This window comes from Gigantopelta aegis, chromosome 10, assembly GCF_016097555.1.
Source record: "Gigantopelta aegis isolate Gae_Host chromosome 10, Gae_host_genome, whole genome shotgun sequence".
Classification (NCBI taxonomy): Eukaryota; Metazoa; Mollusca; class Gastropoda; order Neomphalida; family Peltospiridae; genus Gigantopelta; species Gigantopelta aegis.
The window spans coordinates 12,804,733-12,826,681 of NC_054708.1; the positions used below are offsets into that span (position 1 = coordinate 12,804,733).

The 21,949-nt window shown below is 36.9% G+C and overlaps 1 protein-coding gene across 6 annotated transcripts in view; it reads left to right on the plus strand.

Moving 5' to 3' along the window:
- Positions 1-21,949, plus strand: part of LOC121382984 (flocculation protein FLO11-like) — a 53,047-nt gene that overhangs the window by 1,940 nt on the left and 29,158 nt on the right. For 5 of the 6 annotated variants that reach the window (XM_041512695.1, XM_041512698.1, XM_041512696.1 and 2 more), the window contains exons 2-3: positions 2,289-2,905; positions 5,561-5,898. In XM_041512695.1, the coding sequence (XP_041368629.1) occupies positions 2,308-2,905; positions 5,561-5,898 (936 nt within the window). In that variant the 5' untranslated portion in view covers positions 2,289-2,307. Of the gene's footprint in view, positions 1-2,288; positions 2,906-5,560; positions 5,899-19,685; positions 21,089-21,949 lie in introns of those variants that run through there. The other variant, XM_041512694.1, reaches the window with a different exon arrangement.

Below are 21,949 nucleotides of genomic sequence, written 5' to 3' on the forward strand. Positions count from 1 at the left end.
TGTTTCCTCTCACAATATCTGTGTGGTTTTTAACCATATGTCTGATGCCATATAACCGTAAATAAAATGTGTTGAGTGCGTCGTTAAATAAAACATTTACTTCCTTCCACTTTAATAGTTGATATTTTGACTTGACATTTTTTCCATTGACATTTTGTCCTACATCCGTTAATAATAAAGATGTGGTTATAGGGATTATTTTTATGTGATTCCCTAACAACAGATGTGTCAAGGCCACAATAAATGTATTCATAATAACAAATCATTGAAAATGTAAACAAATATATATCTGCCATCTTGGATTGTAGTAAACACCCAGCGGTCCGTGCACATTTCTTTAAAACGTTTGGCTCGATTCTATACTGAGCATTTAGTTTAGATTGGTCACAAGTTACAACCGTTGCAATATACTGTTGGCTACTGGTTTGCTGCGCATCAAGTATCTAAAAATCAGTCTAAAACATGGGTCGGAATACTAGTAGTATGTCTTCACGAATAAACTTCCTGTAATTGTGAAGTTTGCAAGTTTTAATTTCTGAACGTCTACAGGTCACGACGTAACCGATTTGCGGTTCAGTAAATAAAATTTTGCGTAACCGACACGCGAACAGAATGGCGGTTTCCGTGAAATATTGTGCCCTGCAATCGTGGTGCACAGGCAGAAATGAGAAATAGCCCAATGGGCCCACAGACAGGGATCGATCCCAAACCAACTGCATCATGCGAGTACTTTACTGATGGGCTACGTCACACATCTCAATCTTTGACGGAAATGGAACCTTTTTTGGCTATAATGGCAGATCAATGGTTTTTTAATTAAAATTATAACCATATCACTTTTCTTTTTTCTCAAACGACTTAAAATATAACCACTCCATTTAAAATAAAAAATAACAAATTTACTCCATATGTTTTCTTGATCAGGCCACTGGTCATACCACAGACTGGACCCAGGGTGGACATGTCTGAACCTAAAGTCCAAACTACATTGTTAACAACTATGATATATTTCTCTGCTACCTTTAATGAATGCTGTTAACTCGCCCCAAAACCAAGTCACCCCAGTGTTTGGTCAACTCACCGTATCAAATTAGCTGTCACAATCTGCTATCGATCCCTGAAAATGACTGCGACGTACCGCCATTGTTGTCAAGCAAAAATACTTGCTGAAAACCACTTTTTGAACAAAAAATTGTATTTTCCACAGAAAAATGAAAAGTAAAGCAGCCATTATTTCAAGTAATGTTTACAGGAAACTAATTTATTTCCGGTGAGTGTCATATGCAAAACGTCGGGGAAATTGGGGAATGCACTGTATACAGTGTACAGTATATCTCGCCTGTAGTAGTCGGAAGGTTAATTAGTGTACAGTAAAGATTGAAAAGAGTCTCAACACTGCCTTGACATTGCAGATGTCATCCTTGCTGTCTTCTTATTGCAGTCCTGGCATGACCAGGATTTTACTTATTTCAAACACCTTGCATTGGTTGGTTGACTGATATTTAGTAGTTCCAACTTATCTGTGCTGGTCTGGTTACAGCAAACTAAAACAGTTTAATAATTGTTCGTTGCCCATGTTACTATTGTGACAGTGTACACCTTTGAACTCCCAAAGTATGTACTGGCATGAAATCTATTGCATTTAAATCATTTGTATAAAATAAAGTTCATCTGGGGTGAGTTGACCAATCGATGGGGAGAATTGGTAACATTTTTGGGGCGAGTTGACTAAACAGTGTGGGGCGAGTTGACCAATTGATGGGGCGAGTTGATAGGGGAAAGTTTACCTTCTCCCCCTTTATTTACCGTTAGATTTCCCCACAAAATCCCACATTTTGTCCAGACAGAAATCTTGAAAAAACCCATTGCAGTGCCACAGATTCCACATACTAGAGTATATGATAACTGTGTCACATATATCGACATCGCTGAGATCGCTTAGGGAAAAAAGCATATATATATATATATATATTGATCTGAAATTGTGTGTATAACTATATCAAGTATTGTTACAGATCAGGCTATTTTCATGGCAATTTATCCATTTGTGACAAGAGTTATGACCCTTAAACTTAGGAAACAAAAAATTTGTTTCTGCCCTGTAGCTGTAGGGGATGTGTGATGCTTTAGCAGTATTCTGCGGCTTGTTCCATCCATGCTTATACTTGTAGTCTGTCATTCTCAGTACTTAATATTTTGCATAATGTTAAACAAATTAAAATAAAAGCAATATGGTCAGAGTGCATTATCATAAGTATATAATATATGCTTTTCTTTTCGTTTTGCAGGTCCATGTAAAGGTTAACGATGGACAAGCACTATTCGGAGGAATTTTTTTTTAACTTCTTGGAAGTCCTGCAGAAAGTGTGTCGAGACTATCTGCAGTTTAATGACTCTGTTGAGGTGAGTGGTTATCTTGCCCTGGACATTGACAATACGAGGAAGGAGCGATACGTTCTCTGTGAACTTCTTAATGGTGCTGGACATGTGGTGAGTGAGAGTCACTGTACGAAAGTGTTCAAGACTTTCCACAAGAAACCTCTGCAGACCTCTTCCATTGAAAATGTTGTTTCTGGTGCACCAAATGGTTCAGAGTCATCAGTTCGAAACAGAAATACTGATACAGACTTGAACAGTGTGGGCGAGTTGGATTCCAGTGAAGATTTTACGAACAATAATTCTGTAGATCCACCACATGGGTCAGCTGTTAGTGTTGCAGGTCGCAGGCAGACTAGGTCTTCCAGAGCAGTGTTGGGTGGCACGGCACAAGGGTTGAACTGCTCCCCGTCCAGTCAGCAATTCACAAGGGACGGAGACACGTCGACTATGTCACTTTCTTCAGAAAAGAACAACAGCAAAAAGAAACGTGGTGCCAACACTAACCTTACATCTAGTGCAAAGAAAAGTATGTATCATACATGTATTTAAAGGACAGGGGTGTAGAAATGGAAAATATTTCACTAGCCAGCCGGACCAGAGCCAACTAAAATTTACTAGCCCGCCAGAATTTCTAGTAGTCTGCCAGCCTATAGAACAATATATTGTTAAAGATGCTTGGTAAGTGATCAACATAACGTGGCAAACGAACGAAATCAATCTCCAAACCTTGATTGACAAATCAGTAAATTTTGAAATATTCTGGTAAAGACTAACTTTTTCACATTTCTTTCATGTAGATTTTCAAAATTCAAGTGACACCCACAAGTATTTAACAGAAGAATCCATTACAAACACACCTGCAACATACTTTGAACGTAAACAAATACTTTTGAGGAACTATTCAACTTTGACTGGCTCTGTTTCTGAGGAATGAGGCTAAATCGGAACCACTATCAAAATGGAAGTTAACCATTTTCATTGGCCAAAACGGAACAGATTTAGCTATAATGACACCTAAATTTATAGGCGAAAATTGTACTTTTTTCTTCTTCTTTTTTTAATATACAGGGCTTCTAGAATTTGTATAAAATCCACTAGTCATGGGATCAGTGATTTAACAAATTTACTAGCCACGATTAAAAATTCACTAGCCCTACTTTACTTTAAGTTCATACAATTTTACCAAGTAAAAGTAATAATCAGATATGTCACCTAAAGAGGGAAATGGATTTTAAAAATCACTTAATACTGGGGGCAGGATATTCATATAATTTACAAAATAGACAAAACTGCAATATTTGACCCAAAAAAAAATTCACTAGCCATCGGGCATGGCAGTAGTAGTTATTTACTAGCCCAACATTGAATATCACTAGCCATGGGAGTGGGGCTACCATAATCTAGATGCTTTTTTCATACTATGGAATTTACTACACGTTATTTATTTCTAAGCCGATTGTTTTGTAAATTGCACACAAAAATAGTACATGTATACATTTGCTATTACTAAAACACTTTTACTTTTCTTCTTATGTCAAACCAAACTGAAATTATTTACAAAAAAACATTTGTGTAGAAGGATGGGACAGACTATAGATAAAAATTACAACTGCATTTCAATGTATTAGGGAATACGGTGTTCCAAAGTAATAAATTATTAATACAGCTGTTATTTCATTGAAGATATCATCATTCACAACTTGTAATGCCATTTTACCCATATACTTTAAAATGTTTGGTTCTGTTTAAATCATATACCCGAAGAATTTTGTTTAGTTTTGTCCAATTTGAACCCGTTTCCGGAATGTCGCGCTTGCGCAGTTCGGAACTCCAAAGTCGGCAATGCGGTACATGAATAGTGTATTTGAACTATTTCGTCATCATTCTGAACCATTTGTTTGAATAGTTTGGAATTTTGGCATGGCTGATACAGAGTCACAGATTCACTGTAAGAAAAAAAAAAAATACATAAAATAAATTTACAATCAGTCAGAAAAAGACAGATTACCCGTCTTGGAATGATAGTTGCATTTTTTAACTCATCCGTCAGAATTGTTACTCGCATTTGGCGAGCGGGTGAATACTTTCTGCACCCCTAAAGGTCATTTTTCATGTTGTTGTTTTTTTATATCCGATTTCAGTTTTTATTGAATATTAAATAATGTTCACAGAGTACTTCTAGATTGTGTTTATAAACTTTGAAATGCTGTTAACCTATAACGTACTAAGGTGTTTTTAAATAAAAATTCTTTATTGTTTGTTAAAAGTAAAACAAATATATATTGTCAACATTTTAGCATTTATTGTTTAAACTTTTGTTTGTTTAAGGTAAAAAATATAACATGTTGACAAATATTGTTTAAAAACATGGAGTCATAGTTGAAGTTTTTGTAGAGCCATCAGCTTTGATTAGAAGTGTATTTTTTAGAGCAGATGATCATGAATAAAATAGACGTTAAAATGTGGCAAAATACATGTACAGGACTTCTAGAATATAGTAGCCCAACACCTGTCTGGTGTTTTTCAGTGTCCGGCAAGTACATTACTTTCAGTGGCCAAACCTGGCAGCTAGTTAAAAAGACACCAAAAAACAATTCAAAACATGGTGGCCCGAGGCCAGTGATTTTTAGACTCAAGCAATCAATAAATTACTGTGGGTGAATCCTGACAAGTGATAAAATTAAGTTAAGAAAAAAAAAGAAAAAGTAAAATTAACTAGAAAACTTCGATTGTATGAAAACAAAAGAAACGGATCTCTAATAGATCTACAAGCCACTTTTTTCAATTTGCTTTCACGTGCAACATTTCCTTAAAGAATATTTGGCTACCAGTAATCTGTAACTCATCCATGACATTAATATACCTACTGATGTAATTTTATTCAAGTAAATTAAACTATAAATATTGCAACCACAAAGCATTCTCAGTTTTAAAATGTATTTTGCCACTATTGTTTTCTTTACACTTAATTGTACCTCAAAAGTTCTCCGAGGCCTGTATATGTACTTACACGTACATATACACATTATAATTTAACACAGAACATACACAATACAATTGTGTAAATGCATGTGCATGAGGAACATATAGTAATTTTAAAACTAATAGGTAATTTTAATGCCTAGAAATCATTCTGTAGACATGCATGTACATGTATTTATTATTATTATTTAAACTTTAGGCAAATCAGCTGTTGGGAGTGAATGTTTAAACATAGTGAGCGACTGCAGTCTGCTACCCCAAAGTTACGCAAACACAGACTCTAACGAGGATGGTGTGAGTCGGAGTGAGACACCAGGATTCGAGACGGATGAACATAATGAGAAGATTTGTTTTCCTCTCACTACGACTGTTACGTGTAAACAAGAGGTTATGGATGATTTGGACACTCTACAGCTAACGTGTGAGACAATTAGTTCAGAGTCATTCGTGATGGACAATAATGCACAAACATTTCCAGATGGCGCCGAGTTAGTGCCGTGCAGCTCCGATTCATTGCCCATTTCAGACAACAAACAGGTAGGTGTAATTCTTTTCGTATCCTTCCTGTTCTGTTCAAGGTGACACCGACTGACTTGCTTGTTTTCAAAAATGCAGTGGATGATGACCTTTTTGGTACAAAATGTGACAGGAAAACATCTAGGTAAATGATGCTTTTTTTCTTCTTTCTGCAGTCAAAATGTTTGTTTGATGGTTGGCTCAAAAGGTTTCCTGCACTTTTCACAAAATTGGCTTTTGATTAAATATCAATTTTGACATATAAATAAATTAACCATTGAGAAACATATGCTAAAATATCTAAAGTACTTAAAATAATTAATATATATAATATTAATGTAACTATTGTTTGCCTGTATACTTGAACAATTTAAATCTTAATCTGTTAAGTTCATTAACTGCAAATAAGAAATAATATTGCTTTTATAGTTTCACCATTTTGCAAAGAAATGAGTAACCAGTAATTTAGAATTCATCTCTAAAATTTATCTGTCTACAGGAATACCAACATGTAATTAACGAAGTTCCACTGTAAAAGCACTACCCCACCCCCAAAAACACACAACAAATCTTACAGATTATGTAACAGCCATTTTTGTTTACACTGGAACCCAGATTCTTTATTCTAAATACAAGTAATATTAATTCTTAAGCCGAAGCAATATTGTAAACTTAACACAAGTGTGTTTTTGCTACATGTAAGTATATATTATCTAATGTCGAATGAAGTACATTATAACATGCAGAAGTGAAAAGAACTTGCAAGTTAAAGTATGGAAACAAAATCAAAAAGAAAATTTTTATTCACTGAATAATTTTGTCAAGAATATTTAAGTAGTTTTCACGACCTTTTGACCTAATCCAAACAATTGTTCTCTACTGTATATTATTTCAAAGCCTGGTAATAGTATACATACAAACCAAATATTTTTTTATTAAATGTTATTTTGCAATTCACTCAATTCGGTTGGTGTCACCTTATGTTATTATTAAGCAAGGGTTGAAATAGTCGGTCTCCTGGTCTTGAGTGACGAACATATTTTTCAGTAAGTGCCAAAAAATAGCGTTAATCATATATGGTTCCTAACTGTGATAAAAATAAGCAGAAATTTTCACTAGTCCACTGGACAAGTACATCAACAAATCTACTTGTCCATCAATATTTTTACTTGTCCAAATAAGTTGTTTTATTCAAGAGCAAGGACAATGTTTTTGATTGCTCAAAATGAAATAGCATTATAAATTTTTACTTGTCCACTGGACAACCACTAAGGTACATTTTGCTTGTCCCAGCAGATTATCACTTGTCAGGACAAACAGACAAGTGCTTATTTCAAACACTGTAACTGGCCTGTAACTTGTCATTCTGAGGTCTTATTTGCCACTTAACCTCTGCATAGGTTTATTATTTCAACTCTTGTTAAGGTATTAAAACATATTGCCTTTCTGTGGGTGTTGAGAACACTTTTGTTGCTGTTCTGAGACTACAGAGCAGGGTTCTGCCAGAAAATAATTTGAGGGTACGTAATAAACAGAGGTTATTACCAGAGTGTTTTTCGGTATCGTCAATATCATATACTAGGAATAAAAATAGTATTATGCGAGCCTCTGGTGAGCATAATACATTATTTTTATTCCTAATTTATGATATTGACGATACAGAAATACACGAGGGTAATAATCTCTTTATCATATAAGCTCAAGCTTAATACAATGTGTTTTTGTAAACTGTACACACAACTTTAATTCCAGTCCGCCATTACTAGATATTCAAATGACGTAAGAATATGTGGCACGGTGTATTTTTGAATGGAAATTACGTCAAACTCGAATGACGTCATTTTGGATGTCCTTACATCAAAATAAAGTTATGCCTAATGTTTTTTGTTTTCTGAACGCTGAACAGCTTTCAGTGTCAAATTGCCATTGAAATGTTTTTATTTGATGACTCTGAATGCATATGTCAATCATGGAGTGTCACCCAAGTACGTTTGCTTAAATGTCAATAAACCTAGTGCCGAGACCTCGACTAATTTACATGTAATTTGCAAAGTTATCAAATTCTTAAAGTATGTGATCTGAAAAATATCACATACTTTGATTGCACTGAAAATGTAAGATATATATGATAAAAATAAATATCCATAAGTGACCCTTCTAGGTGGTTATGTGTTTGAATGTTTTGAAACTAGACACTGCATTTCATGTGCTCTGACTAATTTTAAAGAGCAGGGGCTTAATTCATAAAGGTCTCTTAGGCTCTGCTAGACAACAAAGCATCTTCTTTGCAAGTCTTTTAGCATTACACTGTGAGATCACAAAGTTGTGAGAGTTTAGTGAATTAGGCCCCAGTTCTCTTATTATAATTATTCTGAAAATCATACAAATATATTGCTTAATTTCCAAGCTTTTAGAGTTCGTAATTGTACCCTCCCTACCCTCTAGCAAAAACCCTACAGTGTATGTGTAGGCACTTGTACATGCTTCTGAAAGTGTTTTTGAAATGAGAATAGAGTGAAACTACAGAAAATAAAATTGGATCATTGTGATGTGTTGGTAAAATTAAAAATGTATTGAGATATATATACAGTATGCCACCCATTCATGTAGGATCCGATCTACAATAAATTTATGGCCAAACATCATTTATTCTTTGTTTATGGATCTACTGCTTACTCAAAATTCAACAGATACTCATGTATGAAAGTTACATTTGATGTATTTAAAAAGAGTTATTTTGTGTTAATTTTACTACCAATTAAAAGTACATACATAAAAACTGAAGTATTATTTTATGCTTGCACCATCTTTTTGGCTTCATACACAATAAGTATGTCATATATCTAATGGTAATTTAGTTATAAACCAGGGAACATTTGTTACAAAATCTCGATTAGTGATATATCTAGTCGATTGAAAATTTATTAGCAACTACTGTTGTATGTTTCAAGATTGTGTAGCAAGCTCTGAAACTTGCATAGTGAATCGTGGTGCGATACTGAAAAAAATGTTCACTGTATACATGTACATGTATGTATGTTATATTTGACAATGTTTTTTTTTTTTTTTTCCAAATCATTTTAAACTCAGAAGTATTTTGTTAGGTGAAGGTAAAGAGGTCTACGTTTTTTTTTAAGTATGGTAAATCATAGTAATAATATCTAGGTGTATTTGGTTATGAATGACATCACCTGGAATTGCCTTTCAAGTTTCAGTGAAAATAAACTGGGTACCTGATACTTCCATTTCAGAATGTTGGAAACGTTTCAGTGCGAACTTGTTATTGGACATTTTGTTTGTTTGAAGAACACTTAATTATTTATATGTAACTGATTGAAGAAAATTTAGTCATTAAAAATATTATACCATTTAATGATTTATGATATGAAATGAAATTATAGTAAAGAGATGTTATGTTTGTTATGTATGGAGACACAAAAACCCCCCAATGATCCAAAACCCGTCTGTCATTAATGTTAAGTATTTGAGTTAAACTAGTGGTTTGTGACACTTGAGTGCACAAGAAGATGTCATTTTATAGAGATACAAATGTATGATGTTGGACATGTAATAGTATTATCAGAAAGAAACTTACCTGGGCACAGCTGGTCCGACTGTTGGCTATGTAATAAAAGTGTTCAGTATATCTTAGATGACAGCAAGTGTATTGATTAAACAGGAATGCACATTTATAAAAAGCATAATGACTTGATGCTCTGGATATATTTGGCCATGTAGATGCATAGGCAAGTTATTTTTAATTCTTAAAAAAACTTTTTTCAATGTCACACTTATTGTCTGTCTTTACTGTTAGTTTAATAAAGTATCCTGAAAGCATGAGAAACCCATCATTTATATTTTTTTCATTCAGTAAATCTGTTTTTAAAAGCCATTTGCATGATTGATTACTGATGTACATTGCAGATGGCACAAATACCATGTTATGTATCTTTACCGTTATAATTTTTGTCTTTACCGTTATAATTTTTGTCTTTACCGTTATTTATGCTGAATAATAGAAAAGACAGATTTAACACTTTTTCACAATCATCCAGTCTAGCATTACATCTTACATATGCCTGTAATAATAACAATTATAGATATATATACACATTTATAAAAGTATTTACCATTATTGATTTTCTTTGCTATTAATAAATTAACAGTATAGACATAATGGTAAAGACATTTGTGTACTATTATGCCTTACAATTCAGTGTAAAAACAGAAGCACAAAAATATTTTTATGTACATGTAAAACAATTATACATCTCTAGTTTTGCTACTTGAAATTATACACCACTGAACATATCTGCTTTAACTTTAAAACAACCTTTTTTTTTTTTTTTTTAATTCTTTACCGGTATTTGCCCCTTTTTGTGAAAAGAGCCCATATGTCCAGTTATCTAGATCAGTAATTAGTCCTGATTTGTATCATATGTACATAGTTTTACTCATTTCTGTAAAAAAATTGCAAGAACAGTAGTTTGGTTCACCAACATACAGCACGCACATACATCTATAGTCCGCCCCATCCTCCCAACAAAAATGTTTTTTTATTATAAACAATTTCATTTTTGTTTGACCTAACAAAAAAAGTAAAAGGGTTTTGGAAATAAGAAATTAAAAAAAAAAAAAAAATTGTGTCCCAAGTTAAAAAACAATCGGCTCAGAAATAAAATAACTGGTAGTAAATTCCATAGCATGAAAAAAGGTGTTCCCTGTGGGACGGACTATACTTTTGCATAACTCTATTTCTTTTTAATCATTTGCCCATTCAATTTACCACATCATTTACATGTTCATGACAGGTCACACAAAAATGAAATGAGTTACCTGAGTTTGTTTTTGCAGTTGGGTTACTCCAAATTTTAATTCTCGGAGGCTTGCCTTGCCATGAGTGAAACCAAAATCATGTTCCGAAAATCTTGCAATGCGAGCAATCATATGAAATATCAAAGAAAAATTATTAAAATACTTATTAAAGAACTTTCCAGGTGAATGTGGAAAGGACTGGGAATGATCACCCACCTTTCCTGGAGAAGACAGCTTTATACACATGTAAATCTACTTTACACTGTATACTTTGTGTCCTCAATAACCAGTGCTTAGCAAGTGTTATTCATACATGTACTCCAGTTTTCACCTACATTGTACCTGGTACCAGTACAAGTATAGTCCAAACAGTTGTAGAAAGAAAGTGTGGTTCTTTTTACATCCACAAATAGTTACATTAGTCTATATATAACTGGTATTCAAAACTTGTGCCACTATTTTTCAACCGTTTCTAAACCGAAATGGTGCAACAAATGGACACATGAACCAAAAATGTATAACCTACCATACTCACTAAATCCTGATTGAAGTACTTGAGTCATTATTAACCTTCAACCTTCAGAACTTTCCCCGCCATTTTAAATTTGCTAAATAGAGGGAAGCAACTCGCCCTGCACATTATGAAAAGTATGGACTTAATGTGCACCCTGCACTACTGTATACATGTAATGCAAAACTTTTACAAATAACTATGCTAATTGTTACCATTAAAAAAGTGAAGGGAGTGATTGATTGCTCCCCATACTTAGATTATGGCAAGTCATTTCAGTTTAAAGATATTACAGTACTGATACATGTAAATTAGTCACATGTAGGGGAGCTTTGAACTAGTCTCCGGTGAGTGGTGGGAAGCAACAGACCATTAAACGGCAGACTGACATTACAAATTTTGCCATTGAAGGAAGGAAATGGTTTATTTAACGATGCACTCAACACATTTTATTTACGGTTATATGGAGTCAGACATATGGTTGAGGACCACACAGATATTGAGGGAGAAAACCCGCTGTCGCCACTTCATGGGCTTCTCTTTTCGATTAGCAGCAAGGGATCTTTTATATGCACCATCCTATGGACAAGATAGCACATATCACAACTTTTGGTATACCAGTTTTGCCATTGAAGAATAATGACTTATCATTCTAGACTGACACTTTATTTTCAAGAATTTTAATAATCTTGGACGTACATTCTTGCAAAAGTTGTAGCCATTTACAGTTTGGTATGAACATTAATATTGTTATATTTATTGTGTATGAAGCAAGAATAGTGGTGTGGAAATTATTATCGACAGTGTCCTACATACACATGCTTGTAAACTTAAAATACATGTGTATTCAGTGACAATGGGTCAGATTGTCAGTTTACGCAACAGATGGTCTATTATGCAAGTACATGCATGAGTAATTCCAGCTTAAAATGGAACTTTTCATAAAAAATTAAATTTGTCTTTACAGTAATTGTTTTAATTGTGTTGTACAGAAGTATGTTTGAACTTTATAAAACTATATGAAGATGTTGCTTCAGTTGTTTCAGTTGTAGTCTTATCACATATCTAAAACACTTTTTTAGATCGACACCAACCCATATTTAACAACTTTCCAACTCCTATACTTTACTGATAAAATATCAGGTTTCAATAATCTTTTTATACTAGTAAGTGCTGGGTTAGTTCTAATAAATACTTCTGTTAAATTTATATTTTAACATATATAATGATCAGAATCTAGACTTAAAATATAGATTTTTTAAGATTTGTCACTGCCACGTTTGTAACAATATAATGACAAAAGTTTACTTTATTTCACTCTTATTCTCTTAATGTTGAGTCTGTGGGATGGTGCATATAAAAGATCCCTTGCTGCTAATTGCTAATATTTACTAGTATATAAATATAGATATAGATATAGATAAATCTATATGAAAGAACTGTGAAAAACTATCTTTATTAGAATATTTAAAAAAATATATATAATTTGATATGATGACTGCATATTATATTATTATTAAACATTATATATATATAGATATTGTTCTATAGGCTGGCGAACTAGTATTAATTCTGGTGGGCTAATAACTTTTAGTTGGTTCTGGTCTGGCAGGCTAGTGAAATATTTTTCATTTCTGTACCCCTGGAATACGTACATACATGTACACATGTACATGAATGTGTACATTGTACATGATGTAATTGCCAGAACAAATTGCATGTTAGACTGAGTCTCTAATATGTCGCTTTTAAGTTTGACAGTGAAGCAGGAGTGTGAGAGATGTGCAGGAGAAAACACATCCGTTTTTTCTTTCTGTTTCTCTTTCCCTCTTTCTAGACACTGGTTGTGGTAAAGTTGATGGCACCAGAGTGTAACATAGCTAAGTGCAGTGATGGTGTGTATAAATCAAGATCGGCTCTCTCTGGGAAGGATCGAAGGAAAACATATTTAAATAGATTGAAATGCAATCCTGAGAAGTACAGATTGTATTTAGAAAAAGATCGTGCAAGAAAAAATGCATATAGAAAAACTTTGACAGAAGAGCAAAAATTAGTGAAAAAGGAAAAGACAAGGTTATGGGTACAGAGATGGCGTGAGAAAAAGAAGAGAAAGCTTGAAATACAAGCAAAAGACTGACAACCTGATATGAAGGAGCTTTTGTGCTGGAAGCCATGCAGAAACCGAGAACAGGAATTAAGAAATAAAATATTCTGAAAATATGTCTTGGAAGAAGTGGAAGAAAAGTAAATGTTTCTTTAATGACACCCCAGTACACTTTAAGCTACACCTCCTACTATTACTGGCATCTGTTATATGGTAGTTGTGACCCTTGGTCTGTATTGTTAAGAGGAGAAATCCACATGTTGCCACATAGCTACTCTTACCAATTACCAAGGATTGTTGTATATGAATTTTCTCATATATGTGTAAAGGACAGCACCTACACAACCTTTATTCAGGCTTCACACTGGAACTATTTCTCGTTCCAGCCAGTGCACCACAACTGGTATATCAAAGGCCATGGTATGTACTATCCTGTCTGTAGGATGGTGCATATAAAAGATCCCTTGCTACTAATGAAAAAATTACTCTATGACTCAAAAATGACCATGTGTTTGACATCCAATAGCCAGTGATTAATAAATCAATGTGCCCTAGTGGTGTCGTTAAACAAAACAAACTTCTTCACACTGGAAAGACTTTTGTTTTATCCGGGTTTTCTTCAGATATATGGAGTATTTCTGTGAAAATTATTAAAAGGTGACTAATTTGATAAAACTTTTATTAGCCAGATATTAAATGTTGTACATAGCAACTTGTATAATGTTTGTTATACGAGTAGTGGAACACTTGTTGGAACAGAATTCGAGAACCTATATGTACATGTTATTTTGTGTTTGTGTGGTTTAGAACTTTAATAACATGTTTTTGTATGAGTTTTGACATTATTCAAACCATTTCATCAGTTCGCTTTTGTTGCAGACAGACGTTTGCCTTGTATAGACCATGTATTCTGGAACCAGGGCTTCTAGATTATGGTAGCCCCACTCCCATGGCTAGTGATATTCAGTGTTGGGCTAGTAAATAACTAATACAGGGCTTCTAGATTATGGTAGCCCCACTCCCATGGCTAGTGATATTCAGTGTTGGGCTAGTAAATAACTAATACAGGGCTTCTAGATTATGGTAGCCCCACTCCCATGGCTAGTGATATTCAGTGTTGGGCTAGTAAATAACTAATACAGGGCTTCTAGATTATGGTAGCCCCACTCCCATGGCTAGTGATATTCAGTGTTGGGCTAGTAAATAACTACTATTGCTATGCCTAATGGCTAGTGAAAATAAGTCAAATGTTGCAGTTAAGTCTATTTTGTAAATATGAATAGCCTGCCCTAACACCAACACCCCCAGTTTGTGTTTTTAAGCTCTTATCGCCCTCTTTAGGTGACATATCTGATTATTACTATTATTTCGTAAAATTGTATTAACTTAAAGTAAATAGGGCTAGTGAATTTTTAATCGTGGCTAGTAAATGTTTAAAATCACTGATTCCCATGGCTAGTGGATTTTATAAACTTTCTAGAAGCCCTGCTGGAAGCAAAATGCCTCATTAAAACAGAAATTATCTGCAAACTAGATCATGCATCATGCATGCAATGTACATACGGTACCTGTACCTATACACTTGCATAGACCTGTGAAAACATTCAGATAGTAATTAAGAGTATGTGACTATCATGAGGCAAAGCACCACCAGAGTTTGTTATATTGGGTGTTGAAGGGGAGTGAGAGACAGAGACCGATACATACAGGCAGACAGTAACACAGTGACAGACTGCACAGAAATTAAGGTTGTGTTGGAGAAAAACACTAATTCGTTCATTTGATGAAATTCAATAGCAACACATGCTCATCTGTTACCATATCTGCATGTACAATGTATATCTGGTATGCCATGGGTTGGGGTATGTAGTGAAATATTTTTTTTTTTTTGTGTGTGTTGAAAACTTGTATTTAGTAATTTACTAACAGGTTAGAACTTAAAAGCAATTAGCAAAATGTGTTCTTATTATTATAATTCACTGAATTTGAGAGGTGGGATGTAGCCCAGTGCTACAGCGCTTGCTCGATGTGGGATCGATCCCTGTCGGTGGGCCCATTGGGCTATTTCTCGTTCCAGCCAGTGCACTATGACTGGTATATCAAAGGCTATGGTATATACTACCCTGTCTGTGGGATGGTGCATATAAAAGATCTCTTGCTGCTAATCGAAAAGGGTAGCCCATGAAGTGGCAACAGCGGGTTTCCTCTCTCAATATCTGTGTGGTCCTTAACTATATGTCTGATGAAAATAAAATGTTTTGGCTGTGTCGTTAAATAAAACATTTCCTTCCTTCCACCTGTAATAGGTTACTCAAAGATAATTGGAGTTTGATTCTAGACCATCAGATTCTTTGGCTCGCATGACACTAATTATTCTTACCAAATTACATAAACCTATACTAGGCGGCAATAAAAACGCAATCTCGGAAATGATCATGGTTTATTTTATTATGCGAGATCCCACAAAAATGAAACTGATACCACCAGTGAGACCAACCACTGGCCCATCTGACTGGCACTGTCAGCCGCCAACAGTGAATCGCGCATAACGTCTCTGGCGATGTCAACGTCATGGGGGTCAGTATTTCGTGTGACCTCCATGTGCTGCGATGCACGCCTGCAGCCTTCTAGGCATGGACATGCACAGGCGCCTCACCACATGTCGTGGGATGGCTGCCCAGTGATGCTGCAATGCCTGCTGCAGCTCAACGAAGTTCTGTGGTGGATTCGGTTGGTTTTGAACACGACGTCCCAGCTCGTCCCACATGTGCTCTATTGGGTTCATGTCCGGGGAAACTGCTGGCCAGTCCAACACAGTGACAGGTGGGCACGAAGAAACGCCTGTGTACGCCTGGCAGTGTGCGGCCGAGCGTTGTCTTGCTGGAAGACAAGCCTGTTTCCGCCATGCCGTCTCATCAATGGGAGGAGGACCGGCCGCAGGATGTTGTCGACGTAGTGTTGCGCATTAAGGTTTCCCTGTACCACCACGAGTTCGGACCGGAAGTCAGCATTGATGGCGCCCCAAACCATGACTCCGCCGCCCCCGTAGTGGTCCCTCTCCAGAACACAGGCCTGCGCGACACGTTCTCCACGACGGCGGTAAATGCAACGACGTCTGTCCGTGACACTCACGTTAAATCTCGATTCATCCGAGAAGATGACATCTCGCCATCTCCTGGGTCGCAAATGCCCACCATTCCTGGCCCATAAGAGTCTTGCTTGACGATGTCTGTGCAGGAGGATAAGGCCACGGTAGGGTCGGTGGCAATGCAGTCGTGCTGTGGCAAGACGTCTGCGGACAGTTCGGGCGCTGATGAGTTGTCCCCTGGTTCCCACTTCAGTCCTGGCAGTGCTTGCGGCTGTCAAAAACCAATTGCGCAGGTGCCGCAACCGTATGTTCCGGTCCTGTCTATTGGTCGTTACGCGTGGTGTGCCCGAACGACGGCGGTCATTGATGGTCCCTGTCGTCTGATATCGGTTGAGGAGCCGATTAATGGTTGACGGGTGCACGTGGAACCGTTGTGCTACCCGCAATTGCGAGTTTCCGGCATTCAACAAGCCAATGGCTTGATTCCGATCGGCGTTGTTCAACCGAGGCATCGTGTAGGAGTGAGATACTCATTGCCACCCGTGTGTTCTGAGTGTGCCCGGGTATCAGGAAATGCACGTGCAAAGTGTTATTTCGCCAAGTGGTTGCGTGTGCGCGAATTACCGGATAATGCGTTTTTAGCGTTGTTCCCCTTATGTTGGGAACAGGCCGGAAGTCGACCTTTACATGCTGCTGAAATAATGTGTACCACTGTACCATGTACATTGACGAATAGCGTCAACGAAGTCCAACCGGAACGTATATTATTTTGACAAAAGGAAATTGCGTTATTAATGACGGCTAGTATAGATAACACAACTAAAGCAAGTATTACATTTTGAGGTTGAGTTCAGGAAACAGCTTCCTCACTAGGACAAGGTGCTGCAATACTTGAATGGACACTTCCTCAGTCAAAATTGTGCACCCTTTTCTCTTTGGCATTAACTGCTCCATTCAAAATTCCATAGCACCACCACCACCCCCACCCGCCTGCTACCGATTTAATCGGGCTGCTGGTGCTCCCTTGCACCTGCCAGTGCAGGCGGTCCCTCCTCTCCCCTCCCCCCACCTTTCCTGTCATGGACGGAGGAGCCGGCCAAGGCTGGCTCTTGTGCCCACGACAGACGTGCGCTACAACAGCTTGTTCTGAATGTGCACGTAAAACCCTATGACATGACATGAATGGACACAACCTGCAGTTGTAACAAAGAAACAGTTAAAAGTGTGTTACAATTTGCAGGAACTGAATGGAATGACTTAAAAAGCTAAGAGAGGAGAAAATTAGCTTTTTAATAATGACATAATAGGGCAACCCCTGCAATTAAGAAAATGTCTATGCTGTGGAAAAATAGTTTGAAACTCTGAATTGCAAGTAAATTTGATTGATTAGTTTGTTAGTTGTATTGTTTGCCAATATGTTCAGCTGTAAGATATATTCATACCAGTGGTGGTATTCATTAATTAAAAGTGACATAACAGTTAACACACGAATGACACGTACACGTTCAAGAACAATGGGGCTGCAAGAGGATGACAATTTATCATATACAGTGTAGGCAGTCCACAGTGACGTGTCAGTTCAATCTTTATATTTTACTCATATTACAGTATATCTAAGTGACAGAATATATTTATTGCACTATAGAATTAAACTAATGTTCTTTAATAACAGCATAATTTCTGTTAGGAAATCTGTCACGAAGACCAAAACCCCTTTCTTTTTTTTGGATTAGGCCACTCGGCACCAGAAAAGGGTAGCATATTTTGCCAATATAAATGACTGAGACATTTTGATTAAACTATCGGAACGATCTCTCGCTATATATGTATTTCTACAAATATCTCATCAGGCTGACCATAACACTTCAAGTGACTCGTAGGAGTTTGTTAAACATGTTACTGACAACAAAGCACAAATAATTAATGCACCATAGCCACAGTTCAACAATGTATAAGCTGTCACCACCCCCCCCCCCCCCCCCCCCCCCCCCAGCAATCCAGTGGTCCCTGCAATGCATGTACTATGAACAGTCAACAGAGCCAACGGCCTAGTTGATACTCGCTTAATGCGGGTAATTTACATGTATTTACGATCATGCCCGATGACACTAAGATTCAGATACTTAAACTAGTAATAACGGTGCAGTTACTGTTTCAATATTTCTATTTTCAGTTCACAAAGTATATCTTATGCTTAACAATAACGAAAAAATACATCTCAAAAATAAAATCGGCAGCAATCTCCACGACAATACCAATTTCCGTGGACAATTGCAGGGGTTGTAGGGAAATTCGAAACTTATTATTCTGACCAATAATACCAAGATTTATATGATGTTTCTGAGGAAATAAAATTCTGCAAAAATCCAGTACAAGTTTCAGTGGCTTCATTTATACCATATGTAAGATGACCGGTAAGCATTATCAAATTAACATGTCTTCTTTACTTAATGAACCATATGTACATGTACCTTTAGGTGAAAAACAGTTGTGTCTATGGAAAGAGTTACAATATATACTGATGAAAAGAAATAATGGATCACACCAACACTAAACAGGAGATAGTGAATGCCACCAAAACTCTCATCCACAGTGTCAAGAAGTTAACCGACTAACGGAAATTGAATATCACATTACTGCCATTCAGTCCAAACCTACATCTTTAAACTTGATAAAAACATTATGACACTAATAGTGACTGAAAATATGTCTACAACAAGAACTGTTCCCTTATTTCTTTCTCTCAGTATATTAGGTCATCAGTAGAAGTTGGAATATTTATCATATATGTGTATGTTTCAGTAACATTGTGTATGTGATAACCTTTGAGAAATATTAACATAAAATCATAAGCTTTGAGAAATACTAACATAACATTACTAATAGTTAATCCTTATTTGTTTCAAGGGCAACATAATAAGATATTTTACAGTTACATAATTGATGCATATTTCAGAATGCATATAATATTGAACAAAATTGTTGAAACTTTGAGATATATATATAAAAAACTTCATACATGTACATGTATATGTTTGGTAAGATATTATTTTTGCACTTCAAAATCTCTGAAAAAAAGGAATACACAATTAGTAAAAGTGAAATCATGGTTTGAACGTGGCTTGTTTATAATTGTCCCTCATCAACTTCATGTTAATGGATTTAGAAATGATCAAGATGCTTTTGTTTATTCTTCACCTCGGTTTTAATGCCTGGAGATGTCTGGTATTAATAGTTAGGATTAATGTTTTAGTAAATGCCTACAGTATAGTAATAATTTTATATTACAGGCATGGCCAATGGCCAATTATGCTGGAAGCATTTCGTCCCAAGAGTTCACTCATGTACCACTTGCCCAACCACAGACATCTAAGACAGTACATCGAGTTCTCCAAAACAGTTCCAAGGGGACAGCCTCTCAAGTTGTTCACAGCAATAATCCCAAGAATTCGTTAACTCCAGCTTGTAAAAGAGTTACCAGGCAGACAGCATTGCCTGATCAAATGTCTTGTCCAGTTCTTAGCAACAGTTCGCTGCAGACGCCATCTCGAGGAATTCCCAGCAGTATTTCCAAGCAAAGTTCAGCATCTGCAGTTAGAACATCCTCACCAATTCCTTGCAGAATTTCCAAGCAGGCTTCCACAGTAAACAGCAGTCAGCCTGATTCATCATCGACATCCTTTTCTGAGTATACCCATCCATTACCCTCACCACTGGGCTCCACATATTCTGACAGCTCTCCTCCGGATCTCACTGGCAGCTGCCATCAAGCATCACCACCTCAATCTCCAGGAAATGCAACTGGTTTTGAGGTGGAATGCAACGACTCCTGGGACAATTCTTTCAGTTCTACACATTCTGAGACGTACACAGCTCCGCCCTCGGTTACAGAGCTCTGCAGCAAACTAGATGGTTTTGTTAACACCATCATGAATCGGATTAACACCATTGAGAATAAGCTTCAAATTCCCGATCAAGATCATGCCTCCAACAAGAAAAGTGTGCCTGCAATTGAGTGTAATGACAAAAGATATAATTTTTCAGACAGACGAGTTATGTGGCTTACCCCAAATGAATTGCTGCACACTAATTTAAGTGCATTGGAGATAGGTAAACTTGTGAATGAAGTAGAAGAGTCTAGAGATCTGATTCCAGATGAAGATGCTGTGAACACCATCTGTGTGCAGTACAAGGAACCTCTTCAAGTAGCAAGAGAACTAATGAAACGGTGTTTCACTATTCAGGAAATGTATAAACGGACAATGAGCGGAAAAGTGGCAAGACTGTCTTTGGACAGGGACAAAGTTGACTTCATTAAAAAGGTTGTGATTTCCAGATTCGGAAAAAGTGGTTGGGATGAATGTCCTTCACCCTTACAAAGGCTAATACGATATGTGTTTGAGCGGATGAGAACCCACAGGATTCAGTATGAATTTGATTCTACTTTATAGAGAACAAAATACATACGGTATGACATCGAAACATTTGTGTTGTTCAAAATATTTTTTTTGGGTCTCTCTGGTTTTTCTTTAGAAAAAAAAGTATCAACTGAGTTTTATCTCACCTGGGGTGGGACTTAGCCCAATGGTAAAGCATTGGTTGGTCTAGGGGGTTGGACTTAGCCCAATGGTAAAGCATTGGTTGGTCTAGGGGGTGGGACGTGGCCCAATGGTAAAGCATTGGTTGGTCTAGGGGGTGGGACGTGGCCCAATGGTAAAGCATTGGTTGGTCTAGGGGGTGGGACGTGGCCCAATGGTAAAGCATTGGATGGATGGGGTGGCCCAATGGTAAAGCATTGGGGTCTGGGTGGGACGTGGCCCAATGGTAAAGCATTGGTTGGTCTAGGGGGTGGGACGTGGCCCAATGGTAAAGCATTGGTTGGTCTAGGGGGTGGGACTTATCCCAATGGTAAAGCATTGGTTGGTCTAGGGGGTGGGACGTGGCCCAATGGTAAAGCATTGGTTGGTCTAGGGGGTGGGACGTGGCCCAATGGTAAAGCATTGGATGGTCTAGGGGGTGGGACGTGGCCCAATGGTAAAGCATTGGTTGGTCTAGGGGGTGGGATTTATCCCAATGGTAAAGCATTGGTTGGTCTAGGGGGTGGGACGTGGCCCAATGGTAAAGCATTGGTTGGTCTAGGGGGTGGGACGTGGCCCAATGGTAAAGCATTGGTTGGTCTAGGGGGTGGGACGTGGCCCAATGGTAAAGCATTGGTTGGTCTAGGGGGTGGGACTTAGTAGTGCTGCAACGATAAACCGGTATACCGGTATACCGCGATAATTGATCAGCTCGATACGAACCGCGGTACAGTTTTGCGTACCGCGATTTTTTTTCCTTGTAACTTATTTGATTTGAAATAGGCAAACAAACAAACAAACAAAAACCACATCATTTTATTAATTGGTGATGACAGGAAATGTAACAATCACGTCAAGCGTAGTCGGCTTACTTGTTGGCATACGAAGTGATAGGTCGGTTATACTTGGTTCTAACTTCTAAACAAAACGTGTCAAAAGTCCAGTGAAAATAACCAGTTAATGATAATTACAAATAA